This window comes from Tupaia chinensis, unplaced genomic scaffold (assembly GCF_000334495.1).
Source record: "Tupaia chinensis unplaced genomic scaffold, TupChi_1.0 Scaffold000511_1, whole genome shotgun sequence".
In the NCBI taxonomy this organism is placed as follows: Eukaryota; Metazoa; Chordata; class Mammalia; order Scandentia; family Tupaiidae; genus Tupaia; species Tupaia belangeri.
Window position 1 is genome coordinate 2,586,350 of NW_006160024.1, and position 15,787 is coordinate 2,602,136.

General features: G+C 38.8%; 1 protein-coding gene across 1 annotated transcript; it reads right to left on the reverse strand.

Moving 5' to 3' along the window:
- Positions 1–4,344: 4,344 nt before the first annotated feature.
- IL1A (interleukin 1 alpha) lies at positions 4,345–15,522 on the reverse strand. The gene is made up of 7 exons (XM_006156658.2): positions 15,477–15,522; positions 14,805–14,859; positions 13,537–13,585; positions 11,712–11,931; positions 9,325–9,492; positions 7,409–7,530; positions 4,345–5,427 (listed from the first exon to the last, which is right to left on the reverse strand). Exons 2-7 carry the CDS (start codon positions 14,849–14,851, stop codon positions 5,233–5,235), a joined length of 801 nt encoding a protein of 266 aa, XP_006156720.1. The 5' UTR covers positions 14,852–14,859; positions 15,477–15,522; the 3' UTR covers positions 4,345–5,232.
- Positions 15,523–15,787: the final 265 nt, after the last annotated feature.

Consider the following 15,787-nt stretch of genomic DNA (forward strand, 5'->3'; position numbering starts at 1 on the left):
GCTGAACTGGTGAAACTTGTACATTTGCATCTCTCCTAACTCTGGATTGACTTGCCCCAAGGGAAGCCATTTTTAGCTCTATGATAAAACCATCTTTGACTCTAGAAATGCCTTAATTTAGTGGTCCTTAATCAGTGATAAACATGAGAGTTACCTCTGGAGCTTAAAAGAAAAAAGGTGTTCAAGACTCCACCCTAGATTGACTGAATTTGAACCTCTAGGTGAGGCCTAGGAATGTATACCTCAGAGAACCCTAGGCACTCCAAACCTCAGTTTTCCACCCTCTGAGACGGAACCTCTTTGCAAAGGTTGCATAAGACCTTTTGTTGTTCGTCAGCCACTCTGATAGAAAGAGAAGCAAGATATAAATTTTTGAAAAGAGAGCGCATTGGTGTTCTTAGCTAGAATGGAGATTAGGAAAGGAGATGAACAGGAAAAACAATGTACCCACAAGAAAAATAAATAACTTTATAGAACATTTTAAGGTAAAGGAACACCAAGGTCGATATAGGGTACACATACACACGCACGCACACACACAAACCAAAAAAACACAAAACCTAGCAGCCAAAAATATGACACCACTCTGTTCGCACAAAGGAAGAAATAGAACAGAGATACTTTTTTTCCCTTATGAATAATTTAAAAGCTTTCTTGGCACCAGCAGATAGTATAGCAGTTACATTGCTGGACTTCCACATGCCCAACTATGGTTTGAGTCCTGGATCTGATGGCTTCATAATCATGCCAGGTGCATCTGTGTGTGTGCTCAAGATCCTGGGAGAAAAATGGAGGAGAAGGGATGGCAGCGTGGCCATCCCCTCTGGTGTGTGTGTGTGGGTGATTTCTCATTTCCCCTCTCACTGTGCGTGTGTGTGTGTGTGTGTGTGTGTATGTCTTTCTCCAGCCAGTGCACAGGCTAAGACCTAAGGCTAAAACCTCAAAAAAAAAAAAAAAAAAAAGCCCTCTTTATTGAGGTATTATTTTATATATTTTAATATGCATCCATTTTATTTTTTATTTTATTTTTATTTATTTATTTATTTTTTTTTTTGGAGAAATTTTCACTATAGGGGGCGGGCGCTCGCCAGACAGACAGAGAGAGACATAGAGACATAAAGTGAGAAATCGCTCCCCAGGGGGGATGGTCACGCCGCAATCCCTTCTCCTCCATTCTCCTCTAGGGATCTTGGGCACGCATGCACACGTGCCCGGTGTGAGTTTTAAGCCACCGGGTCTGGGACGCAAACCGCGGTCGACTACGTGGGAGTCCAGCAACATAGCCATTACACTAACTGCTGGTTACCTGCATCCATTTTATATATAGTTCAATGAAATGTTTTAATAATACATTTTGTGTAAACTGGCATTTTGTCATGTAATTAGATATTCATTAAAAATTAGAAAAATATATAAACAAAACCCCATAAAACATATAAGTCATTCAATCATTCAGAAGTAAACATTTCTGCTAATATTTTGGTGTATCCTCTTCTATAATAATTTAAATACAAATAATAGGTATTTTGAATAAAAGCAGAATCACACTATAAAATATTTATATGACCAGCAGGTGGCTTGGTAGTTAAGGCAGTGGATCCCACATGGCTGATTGAGTGGTTTGAGTACCCAACCTGGCAGCTTAAAAATCATGCTGGGCATGCATGCTCAAAATCCCAGGAGGAGAATGGAAGAGAAGGGATTACAACATCGTTACCCCCCCTAGGGAGTGATTTCTCACTTTCCCTCTTGCTGTCTCTCTCTGTCTCTCTTTGTCTCTCTCTGGCAAGTGCAGGTGCCCTATGGCAAAAACCTTAAAAAAAAAAAAGAAATAGACACTAACAGGTTTAGTACTAAGTCTGTCGAACTTCATCACAGTGACTCTCTTACTGTTTGGGCAATAAGCATGTGGGGTAGAAGATATGGATAGCTGGTCGTGGGAGAGTAACATTCTGAGGCCATTTTTACAGTGATTCAGTATTTCACTATTGATCAGAGACTGAACAGCGATGACAGTTTTTAATATTTCTTGAATTTATATTGCTTGCTTATTGTTTTGTATTTCCCTTTTTCTTAAGATATATTAATATTAAGATGATTCTTAAATATTTCTTAAAACCAAAGGATAGCAAAGAAGCAGGTCTTATTTAGTCGTACTCTAGCCAGACCAGATAAGGAAACCCTAAGAAGGTAGCAACTGCTAGAAAAAACAGGGTGAAACAAATAAGAGACTATGTCTCTGTGGTGCTCTCTATCAATAGGGCTGAGTTTGGCCACAAGTAATAGCAGCCTAGAAAAAAATGGCTTATAGTAATAACAGTTCTCATCTGGAGGTAGCTTCTTAGTGTAACGATGTTGTCAGAGATCCTGGTTCTTTCTTCTTCCTCTAGACCCTCTTTAGGGTGTGGCTATGTCTTCCCAATTGGTGCAAGTTGGATACCAGAGTTCTAAACTTGACATCCTCAAAGAACATGCCTCATGTAGGAAGGAGGAAAAGGTATTTTCTTCTATGTGGCTTTACTTTTAAGTTTTTAAAAAACGTTTATTTACTTGAGAGAGTGAGAGAAAAAGAGAGAGAGAGAGAGAGAGACCCTCCTCCCAAGCAAGGTCTCCATGTTGGTGTCTACCTCCAGCCTCAGCAAGCCCAGATCAAGGGTATACACATTCATGGTTGTGTACAGGGAGGCCTAGGATGTGAACCAGGGGTCCTTCTATGTGGGTCCAGTTGTGCTACACCGTGCTACCATTTGGACTCATATACAGCTTTTTCTTTTATCAGGGTAGAACATTTTTCCAGAAGTTCCCTGTAGCAGATTGAGATCTCATTAGTCAGGATTAAGTGAGCAGAAGAGTCATGTGAGCATAGACTAAACAGTCATGTGAGCGTAGACTAAACATGATCTGAAATTAATTGGATTCATCCTTTGAGATAGGGTACTTCGATTTCTTCATAAAATTAGGGTTCTGTTAGTAAGAAAGAAGGGGAGATGGCAGTTACATGGACAGCCAACAGCGTTCTCCATATGCTTCTCTTTTGTTCTTTCTTGGATGTCTCTTTTAGGGTTTTACCTAGTGCACACGTGTTGATGTCTTCCAAATCTGGTTCTAATTTCTCCTGAGTTCCAGCTACACGATCTTCTGCCTATTGCACATCTGTACTTGGGTGTCCTCCCAGAAGCTCAAATTACAGGTCTAAAATTATATCCATTATATGTCATCCTGAAATGGAGCAGAACTTCTTATTTCTTATTTTTATTTTTATATTTGCCAGAGGGCACATGTACTCTCCAGAGATAAACAGAGAGACAGAAAGAGAGAGGGTGAGGGATGAGCATGGTTTTGCTTTGGCCCCTTCTCTATTTCTCCATTTTGTTGGGATTTGGAGCATGCATGCACATGTGCCCGGTTTAGTAGTATTTTTTTAAAAAAGATTTTGGCTATAGGGTGCGTGCATTCACTGGAGGGACAGAAAGAGACAGAGAGAAAGTGAGAAATCACCTCCCAGGGAGAATGGCCACACTGCAATCCCTTCTCCTTGCCAGATTTTGAGTATGCACATGTGCATGTGTTGTGCACGTGCGCGTACACACACACACACACACACTTCCAGTGTGAGTTTCAAGCTGCCAGGTCTGCTACCCAAACCATGGTCGACTATGTGTCCAGTGCCTAACTACTACGTCACTTGCTGGTCCTGCACATGCACCCTTTTCCAAACTGCTGGACTGTAATGTCAAAAGACAGTGTCATCTTCACATTATCGCTTAATTAATTAATTCCAAGTTCTCTTGATTTGAACTTTTTTCCAGACTCACCATATCTCATAACTATGCTTTCCAGGTGAACTCTTTAGTTGTTTTTAATGCGGTTCCATGTGGACATATGAGTTATGTGCTGTGTATGTTTAATATGGGTTTTACTTGAACCTGGGAATAGTTTCACTCATAATGCCATTAATACATACTGGTAGCTTACAAAGGGGAGAGAAAACTAGAACACATCTTGGTTTGACTCTGTAAAGTAACAATAAGCCTAGTCACTTATGTGAACTTTTACCATTTGTTTCTAATTATCATGGTGTAAAATAATGATAAGGACAAATAACTCTGTCAGATCAATTTTTGATAGTAATGTAACACTATGGTTCAGCCACAATTTTTAGAACCTAGAAGAAACCTTGTTTACATTCCAGAAAAGACAGTATAGATAACAGTGGTCCCACCATTGCCAAAGTGAAATTTATTCCAGTATATCTAGCAGGACTTGATTTTTGCAGGTGAAATTGACTGATATAAGAATGCCAAGGCAAGTTTAACGGCAGAAGAATGAAAGATTGGCTCAGTCTTTAACTCAAACAAAGTAATTAATATAAGTTTATTTTTATAATTACAAGGCTCCCAAGTACTAGAATTCAGAACTTCATGGCTATGAAAAAAGTACATCTTGAACCAAAGTGCTCTGGTATAACAAAGTCAAATGCAGCCTAGAAAACACTGACTGCTGTTGATGAAGAAATCTGGTCACACTCAGACAATGCAAGGAACTGCCATAAATATAATAATATAATTATCTTAAAATAAATTTATAAATAAATACATATATATATAAATAATAATTTAAAAATAACATCTCATGCTTTTTCTTCTCCTTGAGGCTCAGTTTCAAGAAGTATTTTACCAAAATGACCCCAGTGATGGTTTAAAAAACTGTTGAAACAAGAAGGATAGATGTTATTGGCTCCAATGTCGAAAATGATGAAACGGAGGTCCCAGAAACTAATGCTATTTACTTAAGGGTCCATCAGGAACTTAAAAGCAGAAGGCAAATAGTTGGAATGAAATTTTGAGTCCATGGCTTTGTAAGCCAACTGCTGTTGAACGTGTTTTTGAGTTTTCTCACACCTTACTTAACCCATTCATACTATGAGTAGAGTCCTTTTGGTAACTATAGTTAATAGCTATGGTCCTTCTAAAAGTGTTACAAAGAATAATAATTAAAATAATTGGTACTGTTCAAAGTTCAGGGTGTTCTTTACATAACAAACAACATTATATGTTAGTGTTGGTTCTACTAAACCTTGCTCTTCTCTTACAGAGAGGGTAAACATTCATTTAGAATAACAAAGGCTCAGCGCGTGCTCAGCAAATGACTAAGGGTAAAGGATTTGATTTCATGTACATGGTACATACAGACTGTCAACACTTCACAAGTGAGTGGACTCCAGAGCTAAGGTTAGTTTTCTAATATATCAAAGTCAGTGATAGAGGGTTGCCCCCTTGCCATGTGCACTATATCGTTTTGCTTTGTGGCAATAAGCAACTCTGGATTGGCGACAGATTTGAAGTAGCTCTTAGTGCCATTACTTTCCCAGAAGAAGAGGAGATTGATCTGGCCATCTGTGATGGTTTTGGGTATCTCGGACATCTCCTATGATAAAGAGAACAGAATTCTGTTAGAGAACAAGAAGTTGCTAGAAAAAGAATGGAAACTCAGTCCCTTGACATTTGGCCTTCATGAGAAGCATCACTTTAGGACTATGACTCTAACATGATGATAAGACTCTTCATTCATTTGTTCATTCAGTTAGCATTTATCACATGCCTTTTAGATGTATGGTTTAGTCTATTGACAAGAGTAGGTTTCCTTGGTTAATTGGAGAGAATCTAAATTAGTCATGGAGATTGCCGATGACACAAGTGTCTCATAGCATCCAGGCAGGTAGGGGTGAAACATTGTGTCCTGCCTTCAACGCAGGCAGAGGCATTTTGCATCAAATCTGAGTGCTGGTGATTTTAAAACCTCTAAATATTTTTACCTCTAAGTGTGCAAATCATACCTTTGGGAAGACAAGTTAGCATTTAGATGACATTTATCTTTATATTTAAATCAACAATTGAAGGTTACACACACACACACACACACACACACACACACACACTTCCTCCATATAACAGTAACTGAATCCTTTTGATACAATCTCTTTAGATGATACTCCTGTGATGAAATAGAATCTAATATTCCCATAGAAAAATAAATGTCAAATTCTGTGTTGGGATGCTTCTTCTTACTCTTTAAATAAAAAACAAACAAATGTCAGCACCAGCCATAGTGGTGGTTAAGGCCCTGGACTCCCACATGGCTGATCAGATTTGAGTCTCGAGATCATGCCAGGTACATGTGTGTGCATGCCCAAAATCCTGAGAGGAGAATGGAGGATAAGAGAGTATGGTGGCCATCCCTCCTGGGGGGTGATTTCTCACTTTCCCTCTCTATGTCTCTCTCTCTCTGGTGAGCACAGGTGCCTTATTGCAAAAACCTAAAAAACACGAACAAACAAAAAACAAGTATCCTTTTGAGGTTTTCAAGTCAGCAAGGATTTAATTTCCCAAACCTATTTCTCTCCTAATTCTTCTTCATTTTAGTAAATGGAGTTTCACTTCTTTCTCCTGTTGGTTCTGTCTTCAGAATATGATTCAATTCTATTTTTTTCCCCACCTGTTTCTCTTGCCTCTCCTTTCCCCCATGATTACTGTTGCAACCTCTTAACTGGGCTCTTTGATCTGTAAATTATCTTCCTTTTGATCTATTAGTCACCATTTTAGGAAGCAAGGTGAAGTGAGAGTACTGCATTGTTTGAAACTCTTTAATAGTTTCCCACTGTATTTCAAATGAAATTCAAATACATGCTCTGCCTTACTAGCCCCAGCATATCTTTCCTCTTCTCACAACGCCCACCTCCAGGAGTGTTCCTTCTCATCCTGGAAGGTGGCCGTTAAGCTCTTAAAGCCCTAGGACTGGGTGCACTCAGATCTCTGCTGAACAAGCCCCACATCCAATTCCTACTCCTCCCATGGGATGCTTCTCCTCTCAACAGCTCTCTTCTCACAGGGAGCTCAGCTCTTGCCAGTCTAAGTAGAACGCTCCCATTTTTCTTTTTCTTAGCACCTTATTGTAACTTTTGTTGGCTGTTTGACTTGTCTATTGTCTATGTCCCTAAGTTTTGTAACGCTAGGGACTTTGATTCAAACTAGCTACGTAGCTGTTGGCACTATGCTTGAAAAATAAAAGGCTCTCAAATAATACTTGTTGAATGAATTCATGAGTGAAGGCTACTCTCTTACTCTGTAGATTCCCCCCCTTACTTGATCCAGTTATAGAAACACATGCACACACACACATTCTAGTTGGGGATAGGGCCTCGGAGATAAGAGAAGTCAAACTTCTCACCTATCTGCAGAGGACAAACTGTGCAGGACCTGGGAGATGGTGAATGGGAGGGTGGGCAGGTGGGGACTGCAGTAGGAAGGGACAAAGACTGTGCTACCTGCTAGGGACCTCTGCCTATTGGGATCATTTATATATGTTTGGGATGTAGATGAGGGTAAGTTGGAGACTAAGGACAACTAACCTGCAGCAACACTGGTTCACCTTCATTTTGCGCACTCACGTACAGTCGGGTCTTTGAGATTCTTAGAGTCACAGGAAGGTTAGAGTCATCTGCTGACTTATAAGCACCCATGTCAAATTTCACTGGTGAAGAGAAGAGTCAAAAAGAAAGTAAATCCATTGTATTTGTATCAACTTAAGTGTTTTGCAGGGTTTTAAAATTATTTATTTATTTATTTATTTTTTTTTTTATTTTTGTGTGTGTGTGTGTGTGTGTGTGTGTGTGTGTGTGTGTGTATTAGGCCCCAACTATGGTGTAAACACTTGGAGGTCAGAAATGAAATGATATACATTTTTGTATCTTTTATGTCTGCCAAATTTACCAGGCAGATAAATATTTGGTTAATGTTTTTAGAGATTTTTTATGTTGAATAAACACTTGGGGGTTGAATAAATATTTGTTAAATCTCTTGTAATGACATTAGTTGAATAAGACCCTGTAATATATCACGTTGTGAGTTCATAATGACTTAAAGGGGATATTCATATTTTGCTAGTGAATACCATTTAATGAGAGCTGTACAATTATTTATGCCTATTGATCTAGGTGTTCCATGTTGGGATATGCTCCAAGGAAATAGCCAGATAGGGGAAAAACAATAAAATTGAGTTATTGGAAAAGATATGATGCATTTTTGCATAGAAAAACACAGAAATAACATGTCACAAAATTTCCAATAACTCAATATATACAAAAATATTTGCAATGGAACTTCATTGAGCAAACCCAAGGGTCCTGTAGAATGACACAAATGAGTACGCCAGTGCCAATAAAAATGGCAATAGACATACTATGTCAGTATGTGGAACAAGTCTGTGGAATAGTATTAGGTAGGAAAATAGAACAAAAGTAATTTGTCAATGTCATGGAGTGCAAAGCATGTCAGTTGAAGTGTATCCTGCTTATGTTCTAAGTTGCCTCTTTGAATCTTTGAAAATAATTTTATATACTGATCAGATACTGTCCTGAAGCTAAAACATGTCCATAATGGAAATTGTATCTGTGGGAAAAAAATGTTTGGACATGAACATTCATCCTTTTAACTGTATTTGCACCTTACTGGCTGTTTTGATTCACAATTATATTATCAAAGATAGCAAAGACCTGCCTAGTTTGACATTCTTAGTAAGTTTGATCAGTGTGTTTTTTAATGGAGAGTGATTGCTTCTCATTGGCTTCTGGGTAAATTTGAGTTAGTCATTTGATATTTCTGATGCTCAGATTCATCTTCATCTTTAAAGTCAAGAGTAAGTATATCTGAAAGAGCTGTAGTGATAGTACTTTAGAAAGCATTGCACTACTCAGTGCTCTCAAAGACTGGAATCCTAGGGACCAGCAGATGGCATAATAGCTAAGTTGCTGGACTCCAATGTAGTGGACCAGCAGATGATGTAATGGCTACGTCGCTGGACTCCCATGTAGTGGACTGCGGTTCGAATCCTGGACCCAGTGGCTTAAACTCATGCCGGATGCCTGTGTGTGTATGCCCAAGATCCCAAAAGGAGAATGGAAGAGAAGGGATTGTGGCGTGGCCATCGCCCCTGGAGGGTGATTTCTTGCTTTCTGTCTCTCTCTGTCTTTCTGGTAAGTGCATGTGCCCTATAGCAAAAAAAGAAAAAAACCCAAAAAACAAACAAACAAACAAAAAAACGTAAAAAAAAAAGAAAAAGAAAAAAGACTGGAAACTTGTTTTTTTTAGGAATTTCTGAATCTGGCTGAAACTTCTTTCCGTACCTGGGATTTTTACTGAGGATGATGTGTTTCATCCTATTCCAGAAGAACTGTGCAAAGCCAAGAGTTGGGGTGCAGGTTATTCTTTGAAAACAGAAAGTTTGAAAGAAATAAAGGAGGGGAAGATGACAGAGTTTGCCATTTACCTGCATGGTTTGGATTAGTTAATGCAGCCGCCTTGAGAAACTGATCCGACTTAGTGACAGCTTGATGGAGGGCATCATTCAGGGTGAATTCACGTTTGATGATCCTCATAAAAGTGTATTTCACATTGCTTCGGGAGAGGGAAGATGCTGACCTGGGCACCACGAGTTCTAAAACCATTATCACAAGTTCAGATTAATGTCTAAGTACAAATGCAACTTCTAATGTGAAATTAGAAAGTAGCTCTGAAAGGGACATTAGGAATATTCCAATTTAGGTGAGGAAGCAACAAGAAAGTGAAATCACCCAGTCAGAAGTGGAATTGATTCTAAGATTGTCCCTATGTTTACTTATTTGCTTCTTTTTAAACTTTGATTGAATTTTTTCTTTTTCTTTTTCTTTTTTTTTTTTTTTTTTAGAGAGAGAGATTTTTACCATAGGCACGTGTGCTCACTGGAGAGACAGAGAGAGACAGAGACAGAAAGCAAGAAATCACCTTCCAGGGGGTATGACCATACCATGCTGCCTTCTCCATTCACCTCTTGGGATTTTGGGTATGCATAGATGCACACATGCCCGATATGCATTTTTTGCCTTTTTTTTTTTTTTTTAAGAGAGAGAGGGTGCATGCACTCGCCGAGGAACAGAGACAGAGACAAAGAGATAGGAAGTGAGAAATCACCACCTCCCCACTAGGAATGATGGCCATGCCATGATTTCTTCTGCTCCATTCTCCTATTGTGATTTTGGGCATGCATGCACATGCCCCTGGCATGACTTTTAAGACTCCGAGTCTGGGACTTGAACCATGGTCAACTATGTGGGAATCCAACAATACAACCATTATGCCATCTGCTGGCCCCAGGGAATTTTTTTAAAGAGTTGTTTTTTTTTTTTTTTGTTTTTTAGGAATAAACTTTCTCGTTTGATAATTTGGAGGTTTCTAAGGAACCGGGAAGACTATGAGTAATTCCCATTTATATTTTCAAATGGATACATTCAGAAAAAAAATGGATATTAGACATTTACATATATGTAGGATGCAGATCTACCATGTTTCTGGAAAATGGTATGTATTAGTAGTTTCACAAATCTTCATAGCTCTGAGTAGTTCTACTCTTAGGAATCTATTCTAAGGAAACAGATGTTTGTATAAATGAAGACTTATTGGTATAGAGGTTCATTGTTGCTTTCCTTATACTGGTGAAAAACTGGCATTCTAAAATGTCTTTGATATATTAGCAAGTGAAAAAAGCTGGAGATAAAATTGTATACAGTATATTCCTCATATTGTTAAACATGTTTGTACATGCATGTTTATGTATATAAAAAAGTCTTTAAAGACATGTACCATAATGTCAGCAGTGATAAACTCTGAGTGGCAAGATGAGTGATTTAATTTTCTTTCCTATAGTTTCAAACCTATAAGGTAAACAGGTATTATTTTGTAGACATTATCTTTTAGAAAGGGATTATTTATTTAATTTTATTAATTATTATTATTTTAAAATTTGCCATATGAGAGAGAGAGAGAGAATGAAAGAATGCTGCCCGGTCTGGGACTGGAACTGTGGTTGGCAGCGTGGGAATACAGCACCTTAAGCACCATGCCACCTGTGGCCCAGTAGATTAAAAGCAGGAATATTGGGTTTATGTTTCATGTGGAGACTTGTATGATAATGGCATGGGAGAAAAAGCATGGTTCTTATAGTGAGAATGGAATTAAGTGTGAGCTCTCCCATCTATAGATTGTGCACCTTGGGCAGGTTGCTAATCTCAAGGAGCATCATTTCCTCATTTGTAAAATGAGAATGTAGGATTATTTTGAGGTACTGTGATAATTACCACAGTAGTAATGTTGGTAGTTTTAATGAAGGTAAAATTAGTGATACTACTACTAGTAATAATAATAATAACAGCTAACATTAATTTGGTGTTTATTAAGTACTAGATATTATGCTAGTCTAGAAATTTGGGGGCAATAACTCCTTTAATCTTTACAACAATACAGTGAGGTAGGGACTCTGATTATCTCCATTTTACAGTAAAGGAAACTGAAGCATAGAAAGATTAGGTAACACGCCCAAGGAAGTTTAGTCAGTAAGTAGAGGAGCATAGCTGGTAAACGGTCACCCTCTAACAGTATATAATTGCTTTCTCCTGAAAGACCAAAAGTCACAAGACCTTTACAGTGTGGTCAGAAACGAGCGTGGGCATAAGCATTCTAGGTTTAGGCCACTGTTAGCCTCTCCCCAGTGGGGAAGAATAAAAATTAATTTTCCTTCCTAAAGTTAACACACAAACACATGGATGCTCTCTTGTGATTCTGACTCCAGGTTTTGCTTCCACCTATTTATTTAAAACTGGAAAACAAGGATGTTCTCCTTACCTTCTACTGGATCACTGGCGATGACCTTCAGGTCTTCATCAGTGATGGGCTGACTGAAACTCAGCCTTCTCTTCTTCAGAATCTTTCCATTGACTGTTACTACCACGCTCTCCTTGAAGGTAAGTGTGGATATCTTAGAGGTTTCAGAGGTATTCAGAGTCATAAACTGACCCATGCAGTCCTCTTGAAGTGGGTCATAGCTTGAGTCATAGAAGGATTTCTGTGAGGAAAGAAGAAAGGAATTGGGAGGCCGGCATGGCCATGGGATGAGACTCCTTTCAGTAGGAGCTGTATTTCTATAGACTTAGCAAGAAGAATCTCACTAACCCAAATTTCATCACTTTTCTCCCTCCCTTTTTTTCTTTCCTTCCTTCATGAAATGATATGGTTTCTTGGGAAGACTTTTTCATCTGCAAGCTCAAAAATGAGATAACTAAGTAATTTAAATAATCTTAGTGAGTGGTAGCCTTTCAATTAGTTCCCTTTCAGGAGATTAAACATCTATTAAAATAGGTGCTGAAATATTTTAGGGATACTCTCACTGAGATAGCTTTAAAAAAATTGCAAGGGATCATGCACACTGATGAGAGGGAGAGAGAGAGAGAGAGAGCATCCCTCAGTGGGGTATGCTGCAACCCTTTTCTTTCATTTCTCTAGCCTATCAGAATTTTGAGCACACACACACATACACATACCTGGTATGGTTTTCAAGCTATTAGGGCTGAGATTTGAGCCTTCATTGGCCATATGGGGTCCAACTCCCTATGCATAGGGCATAGCCATTGCACAATGGGGTCAGCACTGGGGACGACACTTAAAGCCAGAACCAGAGACACACAGATGGTACTTAAATGATCTGCTCATGGTCTCCAAACAAAATAATACAGCTTGGTGAATGGCCACAGATTTCTCACTTTCAGTTGGCCTGTTTCCTCTATCTCAGCTTCATGTGCTATTATGTTTGGCGGTCTTTCTCTAACCTCTAATGATGGTGTCAGAGAGGATGGCCTTGACATATCATGTTAGAAGACAGATTCCTGCTAAAGTGACCTGAAGAGACTGTCTCAGGATGGTATAATTAACATCCTGATAAAGCCCGAGTCAGGCCCGAGTCAAGAAACTCCAGTTCTTGGGGTTTCAGGGTAGTTCTGCTTTCTTCTGGGAAAAGCCAGTAACTATGAAGAATGCTATTAGTTTGGAGAGGCAGCTGATCCTACTTATAATGAAGAAATGCAGGTCTCTGGACCTCTAGTGAGGGTAAAACAGAAGCCATAGCTATTCTCTTTTGGTGGAGAAAGTGTTGTGTAAGAATTGCAGTTCTATGAGAATTACAGTCTCTAAGCCAGGTGGTGGCGCAGTGGTAATGTAACCGGACCCCATAGGAAACGGGTTCCAGCGGCTGAGATTTCCTGCACGTACCAGGCACCTGTGTTCATGAGTGTGACCTGGGCTGCCTGAGGATGGGAGTGAATTGCAGCGTAGAAACCCTTTTGGAGTGCCCTTCTCTCTCTTTCCCACTCTTTCAGAAGAAATAAATAGATAAACTTAAAATAAAAAAAGAAAGAAATGTTAGACCCCATATGATCAATTGCACAGTTCAAGTGACCCCAACCTGGCAGCTTGAAAAGCACACCAGGTATGTGTTGCGTGCAGGCTCCAAATGTTGAGAGAAGAATGGTGAAGGACAGACTGTGGCATGGTCTTCCCCCGGGGAGGGGGGTGATTCTTCACTTTCCTTCTTTGAATCTCTCTTTGTCTCTCTCTGGCAAGTTCATGCATCCCATTACAAACTAAAAAATGAAACAAATTATAGTTATTGGCTTACCTGATTCAGAGAGAGATGTTCGATAGAGGAACTGTATTCTGCATTCTCACTGTCAAAATAAGATGATGAGAATGTAATTATGTCTTGTTATTTCTCTAAGGTCACCAGGCAATGTATTTTAATGACCACATTAGCTTTGGGTCTCTCTCTCTCTCTCACACGCACACACACACACACACACACACACACACACGATCATTAATGTCATCTTTGAAAACTAAGGACTTCTGTACATACACATACATGCAATAATTTATACTTCCCTAATTTGGAATTAGTACTCATCAGGGCAGGCCTTCAACTTTACCTGTGCTTTGTCTATAAAAAGTGGACTTAGCTGACAAATTGAAGAGTTTTAACTGAAAATTTTTTTAGTATTTATTTTTAATTAATTTATTTTGTATTTCTTCACTGAACATCATCACAGCATACAAAATGTGATTTCCCATCCCCAATACACTGTAAAGTGACTTAATCATACATATTATCATCAACAAGTAATTTTCCACTTGAGTTTTAATTGAATTTAAAGGAAAACTTTTAAGCTCCTTAAGAAAAGAGATACTTTCGAATTACTTTATTTTTATTTTAACCAAATAGATAATATATTTTAACCAAGTAGATCATATATTACACATTATTTTCATGTACTCACATGAATACATGTAAGCAAATTTAATACTTAATACTTGGCAAAATACCCGGGCATCTTTTTAATAGCAAAATTTGTGTTAGTATTTATTATAGGTAATGGGAATGTCACATTAGCTTAAACTGTTCCATAATTTTAATTACATTTAATAAATTTAATTTATCATTTTTGTATGTCTTGTCTATGTCTGACTGAGGTTTGACTGTGTATGCACATCCACAGACTCAAATAGCTATGGCACTATTTCCTATTTCAGCCTGAGATCATGTTTTTCTGAGAATGGATTTTCTCGCAATCTATTAAAACCTGTTACTGCATCAGAGCACGTGAACTCAATTGAGGTTGTGTTGTAGTTGATGTTGAATCTCACAGAAGACTCAACAGACCTCAAAACATTTTCCAGAATGACTATTTCTCTGCCAATATAACCTCAGTTTAACATGTTGGAGCTTAGTTTTACTGGGTCTTCTCCATATAGGCCCTGATTTCAGGACTAGTTTGAATCTCTATAGTTGTTGCCAGCCTGACCCCCATCTGGTCATTGTAACTCCTAGCTAGAATTCAAATGAACCTTGAGCCACTTATTAAATCACAAGAGATAGGATCTATTTCATACCTGTAACAGTTCTTCAGGTCTTCAAACAGGTCAGGGACTTTGGCCATCTTGACTACTACAACAGAGAACATGGAGACTGTCAGCTTAGTCAGCCTCTTAACCAGATGCCTGCAAGGGGAGCCACCTCTGCTCTGTGCTTCTTAAGAAACTTCATTGACTGACTTAGCCTACACTCAACATTTTCCCCATTCTTCTTGCTCCCTTGAATTAGTTTTATATGGATCTGCCTCCTCTAGTAGATTGTAAACTTCTTTTAGGAAGTTTTGTGCCCAGCCCAAATCACCATACATAGTTGGCATTCAAACCTTGGATAGGTTAAAACACACACACACACACACACACACACACACACACACACACACACGAGAATGAGGAATTTGCCTTACACAGATGCAAGAGAGAGACAGGTTGGAAATTTTCAGTTTTCTCCTAATAACTCTTGGTAGTAGAACTAGGAAGCCAGTTCTGCTACTCTTCACCTCACATCGTCTTGAACCAAGAATTATCTTCTGAAATCTGACTGTGATTTTAACTCACATGCCAAACCAGGGAGAGACAAAGAAAGAAAGAAGAGGCTATAGCTTTAGAGAAGGTAGCCTGAGAGAAAACAGCCAAGGAGAAAAACAACAACAAAAAAATATTTTAAAAGCCAGAGATGTTATAGGGCAATACCTTTGCCGACTCGAGCGCCAATGAAATGAATCCGTCTCTGCCTGGAAACTTCTGCCTGTGCCTGAGTCAAGATTCCTGGCCTTTTGTAATTGTCTTAAGTAGGCGTGGCCACGGGTAGGTACGTCAGGGGGGAAACTACAGCCAAGAGTTCTGCCTCCCTCTCTTTTTAAAAATTCAACTTTATTCTGGACGAAATTATCAGATTGTATACTTGCAGAGATCCTAATAGTTATTGATTTATTTACATATTTATTGCTTTACTCTGTACAATTATAAACATGTATTCTTAGAAAAAGGGAAGAAGGGCAGGA

What these genes read in the sequence shown, in the direction of transcription:
- IL1A (XM_006156658.2), bottom strand. Translation starts at nt 14,851, where the DNA reads ATGGCCAAAGTCCCTGACCTGTTTGAAGACCTGAAGAACTGTTACAG. An exon ending in GACCTGAAGAACTGTTACAG is followed by an intron (nt 13,586 to 14,804) that starts GTATGAAATAGA and finishes TTATTTTGACAG; the next exon opens with TGAGAATGCAGAATACAGTT. An exon ending in AACATCTCTCTCTGAATCAG is followed by an intron (nt 11,932 to 13,536) that starts GTAAGCCAATAA and finishes CTTTCCTCACAG; the next exon opens with AAATCCTTCTATGACTCAAG.